The 18,149-nt window shown below is 63.9% G+C and overlaps 1 protein-coding gene across 1 annotated transcript in view; it reads right to left on the bottom strand.

Moving 5' to 3' along the window:
- Nucleotides 1-3,396: 3,396 nt before the first annotated feature.
- ASB10 (ankyrin repeat and SOCS box containing 10) overlaps nt 3,397-18,149 on the bottom strand; it is a 36,877-nt gene continuing 22,124 nt past the window's right edge. Inside the window, 4 exon segments of the mRNA XM_075917561.1 lie at nt 3,397-5,051; nt 5,282-5,395; nt 13,668-13,855; nt 13,858-14,173. Coding sequence (XP_075773676.1) covers nt 4,866-5,051; nt 5,282-5,395; nt 13,668-13,855; nt 13,858-14,173 — 804 coding nt within the window. The 3' untranslated portion in view covers nt 3,397-4,865.

Genomic DNA, 18,149 nt, shown 5'->3' with positions numbered 1-18,149 from the left:
GGACTGGGAGATTCGGTGCATGTATTGTACTATAATAACCTCACTGTCAGGCTTTTCTTTCTTGTGATAATAAACCTTTAGATATAGATTCTAAAGGATTGGCCCAGCGTGATTTGTGGGTAAGGTCCAGAGGGTAAATTGACCAGGGATCTGTGGCTGGTTTCTTGGAACCGGACAGGACTTGTTCGGGGTAGGTGGGATTGGGTGCTAGGACCCCCCCCCCCCACCCGTGTATGGGCCCGGGGCCATCTGGGGCACGGATATTGGTGGGGTGTCGGAGGGGTTTTGCTCGGGAGGCTTCAGGCAGGCAGCTGAAGCACTCTGTGAGACTGGTTAGTGGCCTGTTCGGAGAGGTCACCAGTCTGGGGGCTGTAAGGAGCCCCGGATTTGAGCAATTCACCCTGAGCGGACGCCCTCAGCTGTGCCCAGACACGGCCCGGTCCCTCACACCCGGTCTGTCACACCACCTAACTCAGTGCGCTGGGTTATCCACACTGAGTGGAGAACCCCTTCTGCTGGCTGGGCCGCTGGGCCACTGGGGAAACGGGGTGGGGAAGGAGGGCTGGCCCGCCCGACAGGAGCTGCTGCAGTGAAGGGGGTTGGGGTGCAAGGGCTTTCCCTGCCCATCCAGGGCCAGAGGGTGGGACCATCCCCCAGAAGGAGCACTGGGCGGGCAGAGTGGGGCGGGGCACGGGGATGCCCATTATTCCAGGGACCCCCCCATTGGTCCCAGTGGCTGCTCCACCACTGTGCGGTGCAGGATGGTCAGATGGGACCGTCTGGCCTAGGAATCTGCAAAACCCCGGCAGTCCCTGGGCCAAATGGCCCAGCAGTTGAAGGAACGTCCAAAGAGCATGAGCCATGATCCCGTTGTTCTAACTACCCAGTAGCATCTTTCGTCTTCCCTGTGACAGGGCCATGCCAATTTTCCTGCCTCGAATGCTAAAGTACCAAGGGAGTCTCCCTGGGCAGCCCAGCAAGCCACCGGGCAGCTGCTCTGCCAGCCAGTGGCTGCTGAGAGAGACCCAGGCTCACTGCCCGCGTGCGTGTCACTCTCTGGTGTGTCACTCGCTCCAGCGGACAAGAAGCAACGAAGTTTCCCTCCAAGGAGCTTTTCCAACAGTGCCCCCCCGGCGGGCAGCAGGAGGCAAATCCGGAGCGAAGGGAGGGGCCGAGTGTCCAGTTGAGCCCAAATTAGCGTATGGATTTCTGAGCACTTGGAATACTCAACTTTTAACCCGCACACAAGTCCCAGACTTCCCTCCAGCGGAGCTGCTGCGGTGCTATAATTAAACCTGGCTCAGGAGCACGGACATGTGACCCCAGGCACGCTCTCGGAGCTGCACAAGCCCCAGTGAAGCCGAGCACTCTCCTGGAACAGACAGAGGCATGACTAGCTGGGCTCCCGCTGCACCCCACAAACTACCCCAGGCCCAGCATAAAACCCCTCCCCCACAAAACACCCTGGCTAAACTGCCAGCAGCGCCAGACGGCCTTCGCCAAGGGCCATGGCGTGTGGCTGGCTCGGCCACGAAGGCCCCAAATGCCCAGAGAAGTAGGCTCCATCAGCCACTGTGTCACATGGGGCCTTCCCAGTCCTCGGCGCACAGAGGCCATGGCCCATCTGACCTGTACCGGGAGGAGCCAGTGGCCCGTGGCTGCTTCATGCCAGGCAGCAGCTGGGCAGCGAACATGCTTCACACAAAGAGGGACGGTCAGGCATTTTTGAATCAGTCGGGCTGAATGGCAGGAGGCCTCTGCCAAGGGAGGACAGGCAGCAGCCCCCAGTGCAAAAGGACACAGCATTTATTGCAAAATCACCTCCATGTTACAATGCAGGGCCAGTGACACGGTGCCACCACAGGGTACCACTATACAGCCTGTGGAGCAGGCCGGCCAGGCTGGCAAGGGTGGGATGGCGGGCGTGGGGTGGCAGGGCGCAGAAGGGCTGGCTTTGGCTCAGGTGAGTGTGAAAGGCAAAGCTGTCATGGGCTGGGGCAGGAAGGGATGGCACCAGCATGGATGTGATGGGCAGGCCCATCACGCACAGGGCAGGGCTGTCACAGGAGAGGCTGTCACAGGCAGAGCAGAGCTGTCACAGGTGCGGCTGTCACGGGCAGGGCAGGGCTGTCACAGGAGGGGCTGTTACAGGCAGGGCAGAGCTGTCGCAGGCAGGGCAGGGCTGTCACAGGAGCGGCTGTTGCAGGCAGGGCAGAGCTGTCACATGAGCGGCTGTTGCAGGCAGGGCAGGGCTGTCACAGGAGCGACTGTCACAGGCAGAGCAGGGCTGTCACAGGAGCAACTGTCACAGGAAGGGCAGGGCTGTCACAGGCAGGGCAGAGCTGTCACAGGAGCGACTGTCACAGGCAGGGCAGGGCTGTCACAGAAGAGGCAGTCGCAGGCAGAGCAGGGCTGTCACAGGAGTGACTGTCACAGGCAGGGCAGAGCTGTCACAGGAGCGACTGTCACAGGCAGAGCAGGGATGTCAGAGGAGCGACTGTCGCAGGCAGGGCAGGGCTGTCACAGGAGCGACTGTCACAGGCAGAGCAGGGATGTCAGAGGAGCAGCTGTCACAGGCAGAGCAGGGATGTCACAGGAGCGACTGTCACAGGCAGGGCAGGGCTGTCACAGGCAGGGCAGAGCTGTCACAGGAGCGGCTGTTGCAGGCAGGGCAGAGCTGTCACAGGCAGGGCAGGGCTGTCACAGGAGAGGCAGTCACAGGCAGAGCAGGGCTGTCACAGGAGCGACTGTCACAGGCAGAGCAGGGCTGTCACAGGAGAGGCCAGTCACAGGAAAGCAGGGCTGTTACAGGTGCAGCTGTCACAGGCAGGGCAGTCACAGGAGAGGCTGTCACAGGTGCGGCTGTCACAGGCAGAGCAGGGCTGTCATAGGAGCAGCTGTCGCAGGCAGGGCAGAGCTGTCACAGGAGCGACTGTCACAGACAGGGCAGAGCTGTCACAGGAGCGACTGTCACAGGAAGGGCAGGGCTGTCATAGGCAGAGCAGGGCTGTCACAGGAGCGACTGTCACAGGAAGGGCAGGGCTGTCACAGGCAGGGCAGAGCTGTCACAGGAGCGACTGTCACAGGCAGGGCAGGGCTGTCACAGAAGAGGCAGTCGCAGGCACAGAGCAGGGCTGTCACAGGAGCGACTGTCACAGGCAGGGCAGGAGCTGTCACAGGAGCGACTGTCACAGGCAGAGCAGGGATGTCAGAGGAGCGACTGTCGCAGGCAGGGCAGGGCTGTCACAGGAGCGACTGTCACAGGCAGAGCAGGGATGTCAGAGGAGCAGCTGTCACAGGCAGAGCAGGGATGTCACAGGAGCGACTGTCACAGGCAGGGCAGAGCTGTCACAGGTGCGGCTGTCACAGGCAGGGCAGAGCTTGTCACAGGTGCGGTTGTCACAGGGCAGGGCAGGGCTGTCACAGGAGCGGCTGTTGCAGGCAGGGCAGAGCTGTCGCAGGCAGGGCAGGGCAGGGCTGTCACAGGTGCGGTTGTCACAGGCAGGGCAGAGCTGTCATAGGAGCAGCTGTCGCAGGCAGGGCAGGGCTGTCACAGGAGAGGCTGTCACAGGAGAGGCTGTCACAGGCAGGGCAGGGCTGTCACAGGTGCGACTGTCACAGGAAGGGCAGGGCTGTCACAGGCAGAGCAGGGCTGTCACAGGTGTTGCTGTCACAGCTAGGGCAGGGCTGTCACAGGTGCGGCTGTCACAGGCAGAGCAGGGCTGTCACAGGTGCGGCTGTCACAGGCAGAGCAGGGCTGTCACAGGTGCGGTTGTCACAGGCAGGGCAGAGCTGTCATAGGAGCAGCTGTCGCAGGCAGGGTAGGGCTGTCACAGGCAGAGCAGGGCTGTCACAGGTGCGGCTGTCACAGGCAGGGCAGGGCTGCCACAGGTGCGACTGTCACAGACAGGGCAGAGCTGTCACAGGTGCGGCTGTCACAGCTAGGGCAGGGCTGTCACAGGCAGAGCAGGGCTGTCACAGGTGTGGCTGTCACAGGCAGGGCAGGGCTGTCACAGGTGCGACTGTCACAGACAGGGCAGAGCTGTCACAGGTGCGGCTGTCACAGGAAGGGCAGGGCTGTCACAGGCAGAGCAGGGCTGTCACAGGAGCGACTGTCACAGGAGGGCAGGGCTGTCACAGGCAGAGCAAGGGCTGTCACAGGAGCGACTGTCACAGGCAGGGCAGAGCTGTCCACAGGAGCAACCGTCACAGGCAGAGCAGCGATGTCAGAGGAGCAGCTGTCGCAGGCAGGGCAGGGCTGTCACAGGAGCGACTGTCAGACAGGGCAGAGCTGTCACTGGCAGGGCAGAGCTGTCACAGGTGCGGTTGTCCACAGGAAGGGCAGGGCTGTCGCAGGCAGGGCAGGGCTGTCACAGGAGCGACTGTTCACAGGCAGAGCCGGGCTGTCACAGGAGCGACTGTCACAGGCAGGGCAGGGCTGTCACAGGAGCGACTGTCACAGCAGAGCCGGGGCTGTCACAGGAGCGACTGTCACAGGCAGAGCCGGGCTGTCACAGGTGCGACTGTCACTGCAGGGCAGAGCTGTCACAGGTGCGTTTGTCACAGGCAGGGCAGAGCTGTCACAGGAGCGACTGTCACAGGCAGGGCAGGGCTGTCACAGGAGCGACTGTCACAGGCAGGGCAGGGCTGTCACAGGAGCGCCTGTCACAGGCAGAGCCGGGCTGTCACAGGAGCGACTGTCACAGGCAGGGGCAGGGCTGTCACAGGAGTGCCTGTCACAGGCAGAGCCGGGCTGTCACAGGAGCGCCTGTCACAGGCAGAGCCGGGCTGTCACAGGCAGAGCATAAGAAGTCAAAGAAATAAAGAAGAGGCTGCAGAGGTTTGCCAATCCGGAGCTCCGGGCTCTAGTACACAGCGTCCTGGAAGCTGAGCAGCAGGAACTGGCGCAGGGAGGACGGCAGGGGCAGGGCAGGTAAGGCCTGCAGCAGGCGGCCCTCCAGGCAGTTTCGGAGCACACAGCGGGCCAGGTGCTGCAGGCTGCGGGGCCCCTGCCCCAGGGAGAAGAGCGACTTATAGAAATCTGGGTGCTTCTGTTGGGAGAGAGGCGAGAGGTCAGCTGGGCCGGCGCCCTGACCCCGTGGCATGTGGCAATAGCAAGTCACGGGCAGAGAACCGGGCCCCTGTTAGCACAAAGATCACGGGCGTCTCAGGCAGCTGCTTGGAGCTTCTCCCCAGCCCCTTCCGGCCCCCTTGGCTCTTCAGAGGGTCCTTCCGGGACCTGCCCAGCCCGCCAGGCCCTGAAGGCTCTGGGTTCTCTCACCTGCACGATCTCCGCCGGCACGGCCTCTGCCCACTCCTCAGTGACGCGCACGCGTTCGTAGCTGTTGAGCAGCACCTCGATGGTGCGAGGCGAGGAGCAGCAGTAGCGCAGCACCTGCAGCCGAGGGGACGGGAGAACGGTTGCATGCACCAGACACCGCACACTGCCTCTGGATTCTCTGCTCTGCTACTGCCTCCCAGTGGCCCTGGCCAAGTCCTGTAACTTGTGTCTTGCCCAGTCTGGGTACCCCAGGGGGCGGACAGAGGAGCTGTGCTGCGTAGAGCTGCGGGAGGTTGCATGGGGGTGGATTTCCTTCCCATCCCTTGACTCCCACTCCCAGGGCCCAGGCCATCAGTAGCTGTCAGAGCCTATTCCAGCTGCACTGAGCCTCATTATCTGGTGTTAATAGGAGATTAATTAGTGTTAATTGTTGATTTTCCTGTATTTTCCCAAAGGGGAGAGCAATCTGCCGATCTCCAGGCTGGGTAATTATTGCACTGCTCGGAATTGAGGCAGATCGTTAACCCTGCGCTTGCTGGGACTCGCGCAGGGATGTGGCAGGCGTTACGGCCCAAGGCCTGTGACCGGTGCCTCCTATGGCCAGCGACAGAGGGCGCTGACCCCGAAGAGGGGCAGAGCCTGGTGGGAGGGGCTGAGTGCTCAGCCCCTGGGAGGGCAAGAGACCCCTACGGAGAAATATCACGTCAACCCCCTCTATACACTCCCCTCTACAGCTCGCCCGGCCGCCCGGCCATGCCTACCCTCAGCGCCCCCCCCCCCCCCCGGCAATCTCTGTGCATCTGGCTTGCTGCAGGCCCCCCCCACCCTCAGCGCCCCCCCCCCGGCAATCTCTGTGCATCTGGCTTGCTGCAGGCCCCCCCCCGCCCTCAGCGCCCCCCCCGGCAATCTCTGTGCATCTGGCTTGCTGCAGGCCCCCCCCCCGCCCTCAGCGCCCCCCCCCGGCAATCTCTGTGCATCTGGCTTGCTGCAGGCCCCCCCCCCCGCCCTCAGCGCCCCCCCCCCCGGCAATCTCTGTGCATCTGGCTTGCTGCAGGCCCCCCCCCCCCCGCCCTCAGCGCCCCCCCCGGCAATCTCTGTGCATCTGGCTTGCTGCAGGCCCCCCCCCCCGCCCTCAGCGCCCCCCCCGGCAATCTCTGTGCATCTGGCTTGCTGCAGGCCCCCCCCCGCCCTCAGCGCCCCCCCCGGCAATCTCTGTGCATCTGGCTTGCTGCAGGCCCCCCCCCGCCCTCAGCGCCCCCCCCCCGGCAATCTCTGTGCATCTGGCTTGCTGCAGGCCCCCCCCCCGCCCTCAGCGCCCCCCCCCCCCGGCAATCTCTGTGCATCTGGCTTGCTGCAGGCCCCCCCCCCCGCCCTCAGCGCCCTCCCCCGGCAATCTCTGTGCATCTGGCTTGCTGCAGGCCCCCCCCCGCCCTCAGCGCCCCCCCCCGGCAATCTCTGTGCATCTGGCTTGCTGCAGGCCCGCCCCCCCCCGCCCTCAGCGCCCCCCCCCCCCCGGCAATCTCTGTGCATCTGGCTTGCTGCAGGCCCCCCCCGCCCTCAGCGCCCCCCCCCGGCAATCTCTGTGCATCTGGCTTGCTGCAGGCCCCCCCCCCGCCCTCAGCGCCCCGCCCCCCCGGCAATCTCTGTGCATCTGGCTTGCTGCAGGCCCCCCCCCCGCCCTCAGCGCCCCCCCCCCCCCGGCAATCTCTGTGCATCTGGCTTGCTGCAGGCCCCCCCGCCCTCAGCGCCCCCCCCCCGGCAATCTCTGTGCATCTGGCTTGCTGCAGGCCCCCCCCCGCCCTCAGCGCCCCCCCGGCAATCTCTGTGCATCTGGCTTGCTGCATGCCCCCCCCCCGCCCTCAGCGCCCCCCCCCCCCCGGCAATCTCTGTGCATCTGGCTTGCTGCAGGCCCCCCCGCCCTCAGCGCCCCCCCCCGGCAATCTCTGTGCATCTGGCTTGCTGCAGGCCCCCCCCCCCCCGCCCTCAGCGCCCCCCCCGGCAATCTCTGTGCATCTGGCTTGCTGCAGGCCCCCCCCCCCGCCCTCAGCGCCCCCCCCGGCAATCTCTGTGCATCTGGCTTGCTGCAGGCCCCCCTGCCCTCAGCGCCCCCCCCCCCCGGCAATCTCTGTGCATCTGGCTTGCTGCATGCCCCCCCCCCCGCCCTCAGTGCCCCCCCCGGCAATCTCTGTGCATCTGCTTGCTGCATGCCCCCCCGGCCCTCAGCGCCCCCCCCGGCAATCTCTGTGCATCTGGCTTGCTGCAGGCCCCCCCCCCCGCCCTCAGCGCCCTCCCCGGCAATCTCTGTATGTCTAGCCTGCTGCAGCCCCCTCGGAGACGGAGAGCATCTGCACGGCAGGGTGTGCCGTAGTGGGGGTACCTGGCTGGTTTCTATGCGGGCTCTCTGGTAACCCCACTGGCTGCTGTCGGTACCACGGCCCAGCAGGGCAGGGGTGAGTCATTATGCAAAGGGGGGCTCCAAACCTGTCTGACCAGCTACCCCCCAAGGAGAGAAACAAAGGAAGGTGGATGCTGCCCTGGCCGGGGCGGGGCGGGGGGGGGGGGGAGCAGGGCTGGAGGAGAGTGAGTTAGTTAGTTTCTGTCTGGGAGCATGAAGGAGACAGCCTAGGGAGGGGGCTGGAATTTAGGGACCCAGTCTCCAGATATCAAGGGGGGCTGAGGCATCCTAGGCCCTGGAACCAAATTCCCTCTGTGCTGGGCTGTGTCCTGGAGAAGCAATAAACTCCCTCTGTTCTACTGGCTGGGGGAGTCCGTTCGTGCCACTGCGGGGTGCAGGAGTCGGGGGAACCCCAACGCGCTGTCACACAGGTGCCTGAGAGTCATGGGCACTGTCCCTCCCCAGTGCTGACGGTGGCAGGGCTCGGAGCTCCCACCTTCACAGCCCCTCAGCAACCTCCCTGTGGCACGAAAGGCACAGCCTGGGCCCCTCAGCCAGCAGCCCAGCCCAGGGGAAGGCATCTGGGGCCAGCAGGGCGCCAAGAGCTGGGCAGCAAGAGGGAACACAAGCCCTGAGCCAGCAGGACGCCCTTGTAGCCAAGCAGGCTAACGGCGCATTAGGAGGCATTAGGCGGAGCATTGCCGGCAGCTCTAGGACAGTGATTAATCCCCTTTATTCCGCACTGGGGAGGCCCTGTCTGGAGTTCTGGGCCCCGCCCCACAGGACGGATGTGGGCGCAGTGGGGAGGGACTAGCGGGGGGCGACCGAAATGCTGAGGAGAGGCTGAGGGAGCTGGGTCGGTTCAGTCTGTGGAAGAGGCAGAGCGGGGGGGGGGGGGATTTGAGAGCAGCCTGCACCTCCCTGCAGGGGTTCCAGAGAGGACGGAGAGGCTGAGGGAGCTGGGTCGGTTCAGTCTGTGGAAGAGCAGAGCGGGGGGGGGGGGGGGGGATTTGAGAGCAGCCTGCACCTCCCTGCAGGGGTTCCAGAGAGGACGGAGAGGCTGAGGGAGCTGGGTCGGTTCAGTCTGTGGAAGAGCAGAGCGGGGGGGGGGGGGATTTGAGAGCAGCCTGCACCTCCCTGCAGGGGTTCCAGAGAGGACGGAGAGGCTGAGGGAGCTGGGTCGGTTCAGTCTGTGGAAGAGCAGAGCGGGGGGGGGGGGGGGAATTTGAGAGCAGCCTGCACCTCCCTGCAGGGGTTCCAGAGAGGACGGAGAGGCTGAGGGAGCTGGGTCGGTTCAGTCTATGGAAGAGCAGAGCGGGGGGGGGGGGGGATTTGAGAGCAGCCTGCACCTCCCTGCAGGGTTCCAGAGAGGACGGAGAGGCTGAGGGGAGCTGGGTCGGTTCAGTCTGCGGAAGAGCAGAGCGGGGGGGGGGGGGGTTGAGAGCAGCCTGCACCTCCCTGCAGGGTTCCAGAGAGGACGGAGAGGCTGAGGGAGCTGGGTCGGTTCAGTCTGCGGAAGAGCAGAGCGAGGGGGGTGGGGGTTTGAGAGCAGCCTGCACCTCCCTGCAGGGTTCCAGAGAGGACGGAGAGGCTGAGGGAGCTGGGTCGGTCAGTCTGCGGAAGAGCAGAGCGAGGGGGGGGGGGATTTGAGAGCAGCCTGCACCTCCCTGCAGGGGTTCCAGAGAGGACGGAGAGGCTGAGGGAGCTGGGTCGGTTCAGTCTGTGGAAGAGCAGAGCGAGGGGGGGGATTTGAGAGCAGCCTGCACCTCCCTGCAGGGGTTCCAGAGAGGACGGAGAGGCTGAGGGAGCTGGGTCGGTTCAGTCTAGGAAGAGCAGAGCGGGGGGGGGGGGGGATTTGAGAGCAGCCTGCACCTCCCTGCAGGGTTCCAGAGAGGACGGAGAGGCTGAGGGAGCTGGGTCGGTACAGTCTGTGGAAGAGCAGAGCGGGGGGGGGGGGGGGGGGATTTGAGAGCAGCCTGCACCTCCCTGCAGGGGTTCCAGAGAGGACGGAGAGGCTGAGGGAGCTGGGTCGGTTCAGTCTGCGGAAGAGCAGAGCGGGGGGGGGGAGATTTGAGAGCAGCCTGCACCTCCCTGCAGGGGGTTCCAGAGAGGACGGAGAGGCTGAGGAGCTGGGTCGGTTCAGTCTATGGAGGAGCAGAGCGGGGGGGGGGGGGATTTGAGAGCAGCCTGCACCTCCCTGCAGGGGGTTCCAGAGAGGACGGAGAGGCTGAGGGAGCTGGGTCGGTTCAGTCTGCGGAAGAGCAGAGCTGGGGGGGGGGGGATTTGAGAGCAGCCTGCACCTCCCTGCAGGGGTTCCAGAGAGGACGGAGAGGCTGAGGGAGCTGGGTCGGTTCAGTCTGCGGAAGAGCAGAGCGAGGGGGGGGGGGAGATTTGAGAGCAGCCTGCACCTCCTGCAGGGGTTCCAGAGAGGACGGAGAGGCTGAGGAGCTGGGTCGGTTCAGTCTGCGGAAGAGCAGAGAGAGGGGGGGGGGGTTTGAGAGCAGCCTGCACCTCCCTGCAGGGGTTCCAGAGAGGACGGAGAGGCTGAGGGAGCTGGGTCGGTTCAGTCTGTGGAAGAGCAGAGCGAGGGGGGGGGGGGAGATTTGAGAGCAGCCTGCACCTCCCTGCAGGGGTTTCCAGAGAGGACGGAGAGGCTGAGGGAGCTGGGTTGGTTCAGTCTGCGGAAGAGGAGAGCGAGGGGGGGGGGGGATTTGAGAGCAGCCTGCACCTCCCTGCAGGGGTCCAGAGAGGACGGAGAGGCTGAGGGAGCTGGGTCGGTTCAGTCTGTGGAAGAGCAGAGCGAGTGGGGGGGGAGATTTGAGAGCAGCCTGCACCTCCCTGCAGGGGTTCCAGAGAGGACGGAGAGGCTGAGGGAGCTGGTTGGTTCAGTCTATGGAAGAGCAGAGCGGGAGGGGGGGGGGAGATTTGAGAGCAGCCTGCACCTCCCTGCAGGGGGTTCCAGAGAGGACGGAGAGGCTGAGGGAGCTGGGTCGGTTCAGTCTATGAAGAGCAGAGCGGGGGGCGGGGGGGATTTGAGAGCAGCCTGCACCTCCCTGAAGGGGGTTCCAGAGAGGACGGAGAGGCTGAGGGAGCTGGGGTCGGTTCAGTCTGCGGAAGAGCAGAGCGGGGGGGGGGGGGGTTGAGAGCAGCCTGCACCTCCCTGCAGGGGGTCCCAGAGAGGACGGAGAGGCTGAGGGAGCTGGGTCGGTTCAGTCTGCGGAAGAGCAGAGCGGGGGGGTGGGGGGGATTTGAGAGCAGCCTGCACCTCCCTGCAGGGGTTCCCAGAGAGGACGGAGAGGCTGAGGGGAGCTGGGGTTGGTTCAGTCTGTGGAAGAGCAGAGCGAGGGGGGGGATTTGAGAGCAGCCTGCACCTCCCTGCAGGGGTTCCAGAGAGGACGGAGAGGCTGAGGGAGCTGGGTCGGTTCAGTCTGTGGAAGAGCAGAGCGAGGGGGGGGATTTGAGAGCCAGCCTGCACCTCCCTGCAGGGGTTCCAGAGAGGACGGAGAGGCTGAGGAGCCTGGGTCGGTTCAGTCTGTGGAAGAGCAGAGCGAGGGGGGGGATTTGAGAGCAGCCTGCACCTCCCTGCAGGGGTTCCAGAGAGGATGGAGAGGCTGAGGGAGCTGGGTCGTTCAGTCTGTGGAAGAGCAGAGCGAGGGGGGGGATTTGAGAGCAGCCTGCACCTCCCTGCAGGGGTTCCAGAGAGGACGGAGAGGCTGAGGGAGCTGGGTCGGTTCAGTCTGCGGAAGAGCAGAGCGAGGGGGGGGGGGATTTGAGAGCAGCCTGCACCTCCCTGCAGGGGTTCCAGAGAGGACGGAGAGGCTGAGGGAGCTGGGTCGGTTCAGTCTGCGAAGAGCAGAGCGAGGGGGGGGGGGGATTGAGAGCAGCCTGCACCTCCCTGCAGGGGTTCCAGAGAGGACGGAGAGGCTGAGGGAGCTGGGTCGGTTCAGTCTGTGGAAGAGCAGAGCGAGGGGGGGGATTTGAGAGCAGCCTGCACCTCCCTGCAGGGGTTCCAGAGAGGACGGAGAGGCTGAGGGAGCTGGGTCGGTTCAGTCTGTGGGAAGAGCAGAGCGAGGGGGGGGATTTGAGAGCAGCCTGCACCTCCCTGCAGGGGTTCCAGAGAGGACGGAGAGGCTGAGGGAGCTGGGGTCGGTTCAGTCTGCGGAAGAGCAGAGCGAGGGGGGGGGGGATTTGAGAGCAGCCTGCACCTCCCTGCAGGGGGTTCCAGAGAGGACGGAGAGGGTGAGGGAGCTGGGTCGGTTCAGTCTGCGGAAGAGGAGAGCGAGGGGGGGGGGGATTTGAGAGCAGCCTGCACCTCCCTGCAGGGGGTTCCAGAGAGGACGGAGAGGGTGAGGGAGCTGGGTTGGTTCAGTCTGCGGAAGAGGAGAGCGAGGGGGGGGGATTTGAGAGCAGCCTGCACCTCCCTGCAGGGGGTTCCAGAGAGACGGAGAGGCTGAGGGAGCTGGGTCGGTTCAGTCTATGGAAGAGCAGAGCGGGGGGCGGGGGGGATTTTGAGAGCAGCCTGCACCTCCCTGCAGGGGGTTCCAGAGAGGACGGAGAGGCTGAGGGAGCTGGGTCGGTTCAGTCTGCGAAAGAGCAGAGCGAGGGGGGGGGGGATTTGAGAGCAGCCTGCACCTCCCTGCAGGGGTTCCAGAGAGGACGGAGAGGCTGAGGGAGCTGGGTTGGTTCAGTCTGCGGAAGAGGAGAGCGAGGGGGGGGGGATTTGAGAGCAGCCTGCACCTCCCTGCAGGGGGTTCCAGAGAGGACGGAGAGGCTGAGGGAGCTGGGTCGGTTCAGTCTATGGAAGAGCAGAGCGGGGGGCGGGGGGGATTTGAGAGCAGCCTGCACCTCCCTGCAGGGGGTTCCAGAGAGGACGGAGAGGCTGAGGGAGCTGGGTCGGTTCAGTCTGCGAAAGAGCAGAGCGAGGGGGGGGGGGAATTGAGAGCAGCCTGCACCTCCCTGCAGGGGTTCCAGAGAGGACGGAGAGGCTGAGGGAGCTGGTCGGTCAGTCTGTGGAAGAGCAGAGCGGCGGGGGGGGGGATTTGAGAGCAGCCTGCACCTCCCTGCAGGGGTCCCAGAGAGGACGGAGAGGCTGAGGGAGCTGGGTCGGTTCAGTCTGCGGAAGAGCAGAGCGAGGGGGGGGTGGGGATTTGAGAGCAGCCTGCACCTCCCTGCAGGGGTTCCAGAGAGGACGGAGAGGCTGAGGGAGCAGGGTCGGTTCAGTCTGCGGAAGAGCAGAGCGAGGGGGGGGGGGATTTGAGAGCAGCCTGCACCTCCCTGCAGGGGTTCCAGAGAGGACGGAGAGGCTGAGGGAGCTGGGTCGGTTCAGTCTATGGAAGAGCAGAGCGAGGGGGGGGGGTTTGAGAGCAGCCTGCACCTCCCTGCAGGGGTTCCAGAGAGGACGGAGAGGCTGAGGGAGCTGGGTCGGTTCAGTCTGCGGAAGAGCAGAGCGAGGGGGGGGGGATTTGAGAGCAGCCTGCACCTCCCTGCAGGGTTCCAGAGAGGACGGAGAGGCTGAGGGAAGCTGGGTCGGTTCAGTCTGCGGAAGAGCAGAGTGAGGGGGGGGGGATTTGAGAGCAGCCTGCACCTCCCTGCAGGGTTCCAGAGAGGACGGAGAGGCTGGTCTCGTGGGGGCGGGTGCAGAACGAGGAGCAAGGGGCTCCCGTTGCAGGGGGGTGTCTAGGGCTGGAGATTAGGGAAACTCTTTCCCTAGGGGGGTGGGACGTGCTGGGCTGGGTTCCCTGGGGAGTAGGCGGAATCGCCATCCATCAAGGTGGTAAGGTCTAGGCCTGGCCAAGCCCTCGCTGGGCTGGTGGAGTCAGGGCTGGTCCTGCTTGGGCAGGGGGCCAGGACCTCGGTGTCTCCTGCGCTCTCTGCCCGCCCTGGGCTTCTAGGATTCTCGGTGCTTGTCTGGGGGTCCCTGTCTGCCGGCGAGGAGCTAACTCTTGGGGGGGGGGCACTCAACACAGCCACGCAGCTTCCACATAGCCACACCTTGACGAGGGCCCCAGGCCAGACGCGTATGGAGCCGTGGTTGAGCAGCGCCTGCACCACACGCTCCGGCCGGTGCCCCAGCTTGTAGGCCGCCACCTGCAGGATGTTGTGCATGGCCGTGTTTGCCGCTGTAGGCTCATGACGTTGACGTTGGGCGCCATGGGCCAGCAGCAGCTCCACCACGTGGCGTTGGCGTTCCTGCAGGCGTGGTGCAGCGGGCGCTGCTGGTCTCGGTCGGCAGCGTCGACGCTGGCACCGCCCTGCACCAGCTGCTGGCAGACGCGGTAGTAGCGCTCCATGTCCTGGGCGGGGTGCGCCTGGGCGCAGGCGCTGACCAGCGGGGTCTGCCCCTCCTCGTTCTCGGCCTCCAGCGCCGCGCCACGGAGCAGGAACAGCTGGACATGCTCTTCCAGGCCGTTCCGGGCCGCCACGTGCAGCGCCGTGTCCTGCTCCTCCTCCGTCCGGCTGTTCACGCTGGCGCCATGCTCCAGCAGCAACCGGCACACCTGCACGGCACAGGGGACCACGGTAACGCGCACCACCGCCCCGCCCCACACACCCCCCCACGGTACAGGGCACCTCGGTAACGCGCACCCCGCCCCGCCCCACGCACACTCCCATGGCACAGGGCACCTCGGTAACGCGCACCGCCCCCGTCCCACACACACCCCCACGGCACAGGGCACCTCGGTAACGCGCACCCGCCCCGCCCCACACACACCCCCCACGGCACAGGGCACCTCGGTAACTCGCACCCGCCCCGCCCCACACACACCCCCACGGCACAGGGCACCTCGGTAACGCGCACCCGCCCCGCCCCACACACACCCCCACGGCACAGGGCACCTCGGTAACTCGCACCCGCCCCGCCCCGCCCACACACTACACCCCCACGGCACAGGGCACCTCGGTAACTCGCACCCGCCCCGCCCCGCCCCACACACACCCCCACGGCACAGGGCACCTCGGTAACGCGCACCCAGCCCCACCCACACACACCCCCACGGCACAGGGCACCTCGGTAACTCGCACCCGCCCGCCCCACACACACCCCCACGGCACAGGGCACCTCGGTAACTCGCACCCGCCCCGCCCCACTCACACCCCCACGGCACAGGGCACCTCGGTAACTCGCACCCGCCCCGCCCCGCCCCAAACACACCCCCACGGCACAGGGCACCTCGGTAACTCGCACCCGCCCCGCCCCGCCCCACGCACACCCCCATGGCACAGAGCACCTCGGTAACACGCACCTGCCCGCCCCGCCCACACACACACCCCCATGGCACAGGGCACCTCGGTAACTCGCACACCGCCCCGCCCCACGCACACCCCCACGGCACAGAGCACCTCGGTAACGCGCACCGCCCTGCCCCACACACACCCCCATGGTACAGGGGCACCTCGGTAATGCGCAGCCGCCCCGCCCCACACACCACCCCCACGGCACAGGGCACCTCGGTAACCACGCACCCCGCCCCGCCCCACCCCCACACACCCCCACGGCACAGGGACCCTCGGTAACGCGCCCCCGCCCCGCCCCCACACACCCCACCGCACAGGGCATGTCGGTAACGAGCACCCGCCCCGCCCGCCCTGCCCCACTACCCACCGCCATGGCACAGGGCATCTCGGTAACGAGCACCCACCCGCCCCACCCCCACCCCCACAGCACAGCACACTTCGGTAACGCGCACCCTCCCCGCCCCACACACACCCCCACGGTACAGGGCACCTCGGTAACGAGCACCCACCCCCACCCCAGACCCACCCCCACAGCACAGGGCACTTCGGTAACGAGCACCCTCCCCCACCCCAGACCCACCCCCACAGCACAGGCACTTCGGTAACGAGCACCCTCCCCGCCCCACACCCACCCCGATGACACGAAGCGGACAGGGGACTGCAGACAGGAGAGTTGAAGAGGGAGTTGAGCAGAGGGAGTGACTGATGGTGATGAAGACCCGAAGCGCGTGTGCCAGTACTTCTCCTGTCTCCTCCACCTGTGCCTGTATCCAGACGGAGAACCTGAGCATGGATGCCTCTACCCAGGTCCTGGTGTGGTCTTGCTGTATTTGTGGCTTGCAATTCCCACTGAGTGATCTCCAGGCTGAGGGAGACAACCGTTGTGAAAGGTGCCTGCTGGTGGAATCTCTCAGGCAGCAGGTGGGAGAGCTACAGGAGGAGGTGGCCAGGCTGAGGAGCATTCGAAGCCATGAGGAATTCCTGGACAGTATTCCTGTGGAGTCCACGGAGGTCACTGTCCTAGGATGTGGGACTGTTGACCAGCCACTTATGGAGGAGGCAGTGGTGCAGGGTGAGCACTGGCAGCTGGTTACTTCCGGCAGCAGGCAGTGTTCCACCCCTGCTCCTAACCCTCCCACTGTGTTGTCACATAACCGTTACACTTTACTTTCAGCAGGAGACAAGGAGTCACCCCCCACAGTGGAGGAGACCAGGCCTTGCACCACCAAGGTTGAGCAGTCTCCTGCCACCACTGCGAGGAGGAAACGTAGGGTAATGGTGGTTGGAGACTCTCTTCTGAGGGGAACGGAGGCACCCATCTGTCGCCCTGACAGCTCATCTCGAGAGGTATGCTGTCTGCCAGGGGCCCGTATCCGAGATGTTACGGAGGCATTGTCGAGGATTATCCGGCCCTCTGACTACTACCCCATGCTACTCATCCACGTGGGCACAAATGATACTGCCAGGTGTGACACTGAGCGGATCAAGTGTGACTACAGGGCTTTGGGAGTACGGGTGAGGGAGTTTGGGGGCGCAGGTGGTATTCTCTTCTATCCTTCCTGTCAAAGGTAGGGGCCCGGGCAGAGAGAGGTGCATCCTGGAGGTGAATGCCTGGCTGCGAGGATGGTGTCGCCAGGACGGCTTTGGCTTCCTTGATCACGGGGGGCTCTTCCAGGAAGGACTGCTTGGCGGAGATGGAGTTCACCTTTCCAGGAGCAGGAAGGCCTTGTTTGGACACAGACTGGCTAACCTTGTGAGGAGGGCTTTAAACTAGGTTTGACGGGGACAGCTGAGCAAAGCCCACAGGTAAGTGCTGCATGTGCGGGACTGGGAGATGGGTTGGAAATGGGGGGGACTACGGCCTATAATGGCAAGGAGAAAGGAGGGTCAGGGCACAACAGGGAGGCAAGATCAAATCAGTATCTTAGATGCCTATATACAAATGCGAGAAGTATGGGTAATAAGCAGGAAGAACTGGAATTGCTAACCAATAAATACAACTATGATATCATTGGTATTACAGAAACCTGGTGGGATGGGACACATGATTGGAATGTTGGTATGGAAGGGTACGGCTTGCTCAGGAAGGACAGACAGGGAAAAAAGGGAGGAGGGGTTGCCTTGTATATTAAAAATGTACACGCTTGAACTGAAGTGGAGATGAACGTAGGAGATAGCTGTGTAGAGAGTCTCTGGGTTAAGCTAAAAGGGGTAAAAAACGAGGGTGATATCATGCTAGGAGTCTACTACAGGCCACCTAGCCAGGTGGAAGAGGTGGATGAGGCCTTTTTTAAACAATTAACAAAACTATCTGTCACGTTGCTGAATTGGAGGGAAGCAGCCAGATCGCTGCTGCACCCCTAGGTGGGGGTGCTGGCCCCAGAAATTGGTGTGGGGGGAGCCATGTGGGGTATTGAATGGGAGATTATTGTTTGTTGATCTTATGTACGCTATTTACGTGAGTGTATAATGTCTGTGTGTGTAGGTAGGAATCTGTAATCTGTGTGGAAGCTGAATATTTCTGTGAATGTGGTTAAGCATGGCTATGGACAGGCTGAGTAGCAAAGCCTTGTGGAACAATGGCTCTCAATAGGCTATGGACACACCCAAAGAATGGGATTTGTCACCTGAGGGCAGCCAGCAGGAAATATAGAGATTGGCCTATGACCAGGTGACTTGCTGCAGACTAGAAGAGGCCAGGAAGGAGTATAAAGAGGCCATGTGGTCGATGCCATTTTGTTCTCAGCTCAGCACTTCATCCCAGAGGCAGCACTGCAGGGATTGAAGAGCCCAGAAGACCTGGGAACCCATCCTGATCGTAGGATGTGCAATAAGGACTTTTAACCAGCAGCTGCAACATCTCTGCTAGAGCCTGCATCGAGAACTGGGAGATTCGGTGCATGTAACATACTGCACTTTAATAACCTTACTCTCAGGCTTTTCTTTCTTGTAATAATAAACCTTTAGATATAGATTCTAAAGGATTGGCCCAGCGTGATTTGTGGTAAGGTCCAGAGGGTAAATTGACCAGGGATCTGTGGCTGGTTTCTTGGAACCGGACAGAACTTGTTCGGGGTAGGTGGGATTGGGTGCTAGGACCCCCCACCTGTGTATAGGCCCGGGGCCATCTGGGGCACGGATATTGCTGGGGGTGTCGGAGGGGTTTTGCTCGGGAGGCTTCAGGCAGGCTGCTGAAGCGCTCTGTGAGGCTGGTTTGTGGCCTGTTTGGAGAGGTCG

The sequence above is a fragment of the Pelodiscus sinensis genome, unplaced genomic scaffold, assembly GCF_049634645.1.
Source record: "Pelodiscus sinensis isolate JC-2024 unplaced genomic scaffold, ASM4963464v1 ctg63, whole genome shotgun sequence".
Taxonomy (NCBI): domain Eukaryota; kingdom Metazoa; phylum Chordata; order Testudines; family Trionychidae; genus Pelodiscus; species Pelodiscus sinensis.
The sequence above is the reverse complement of the archived record's forward strand: the minus strand, read 5'-3'. Positions and strand labels throughout refer to the sequence as shown.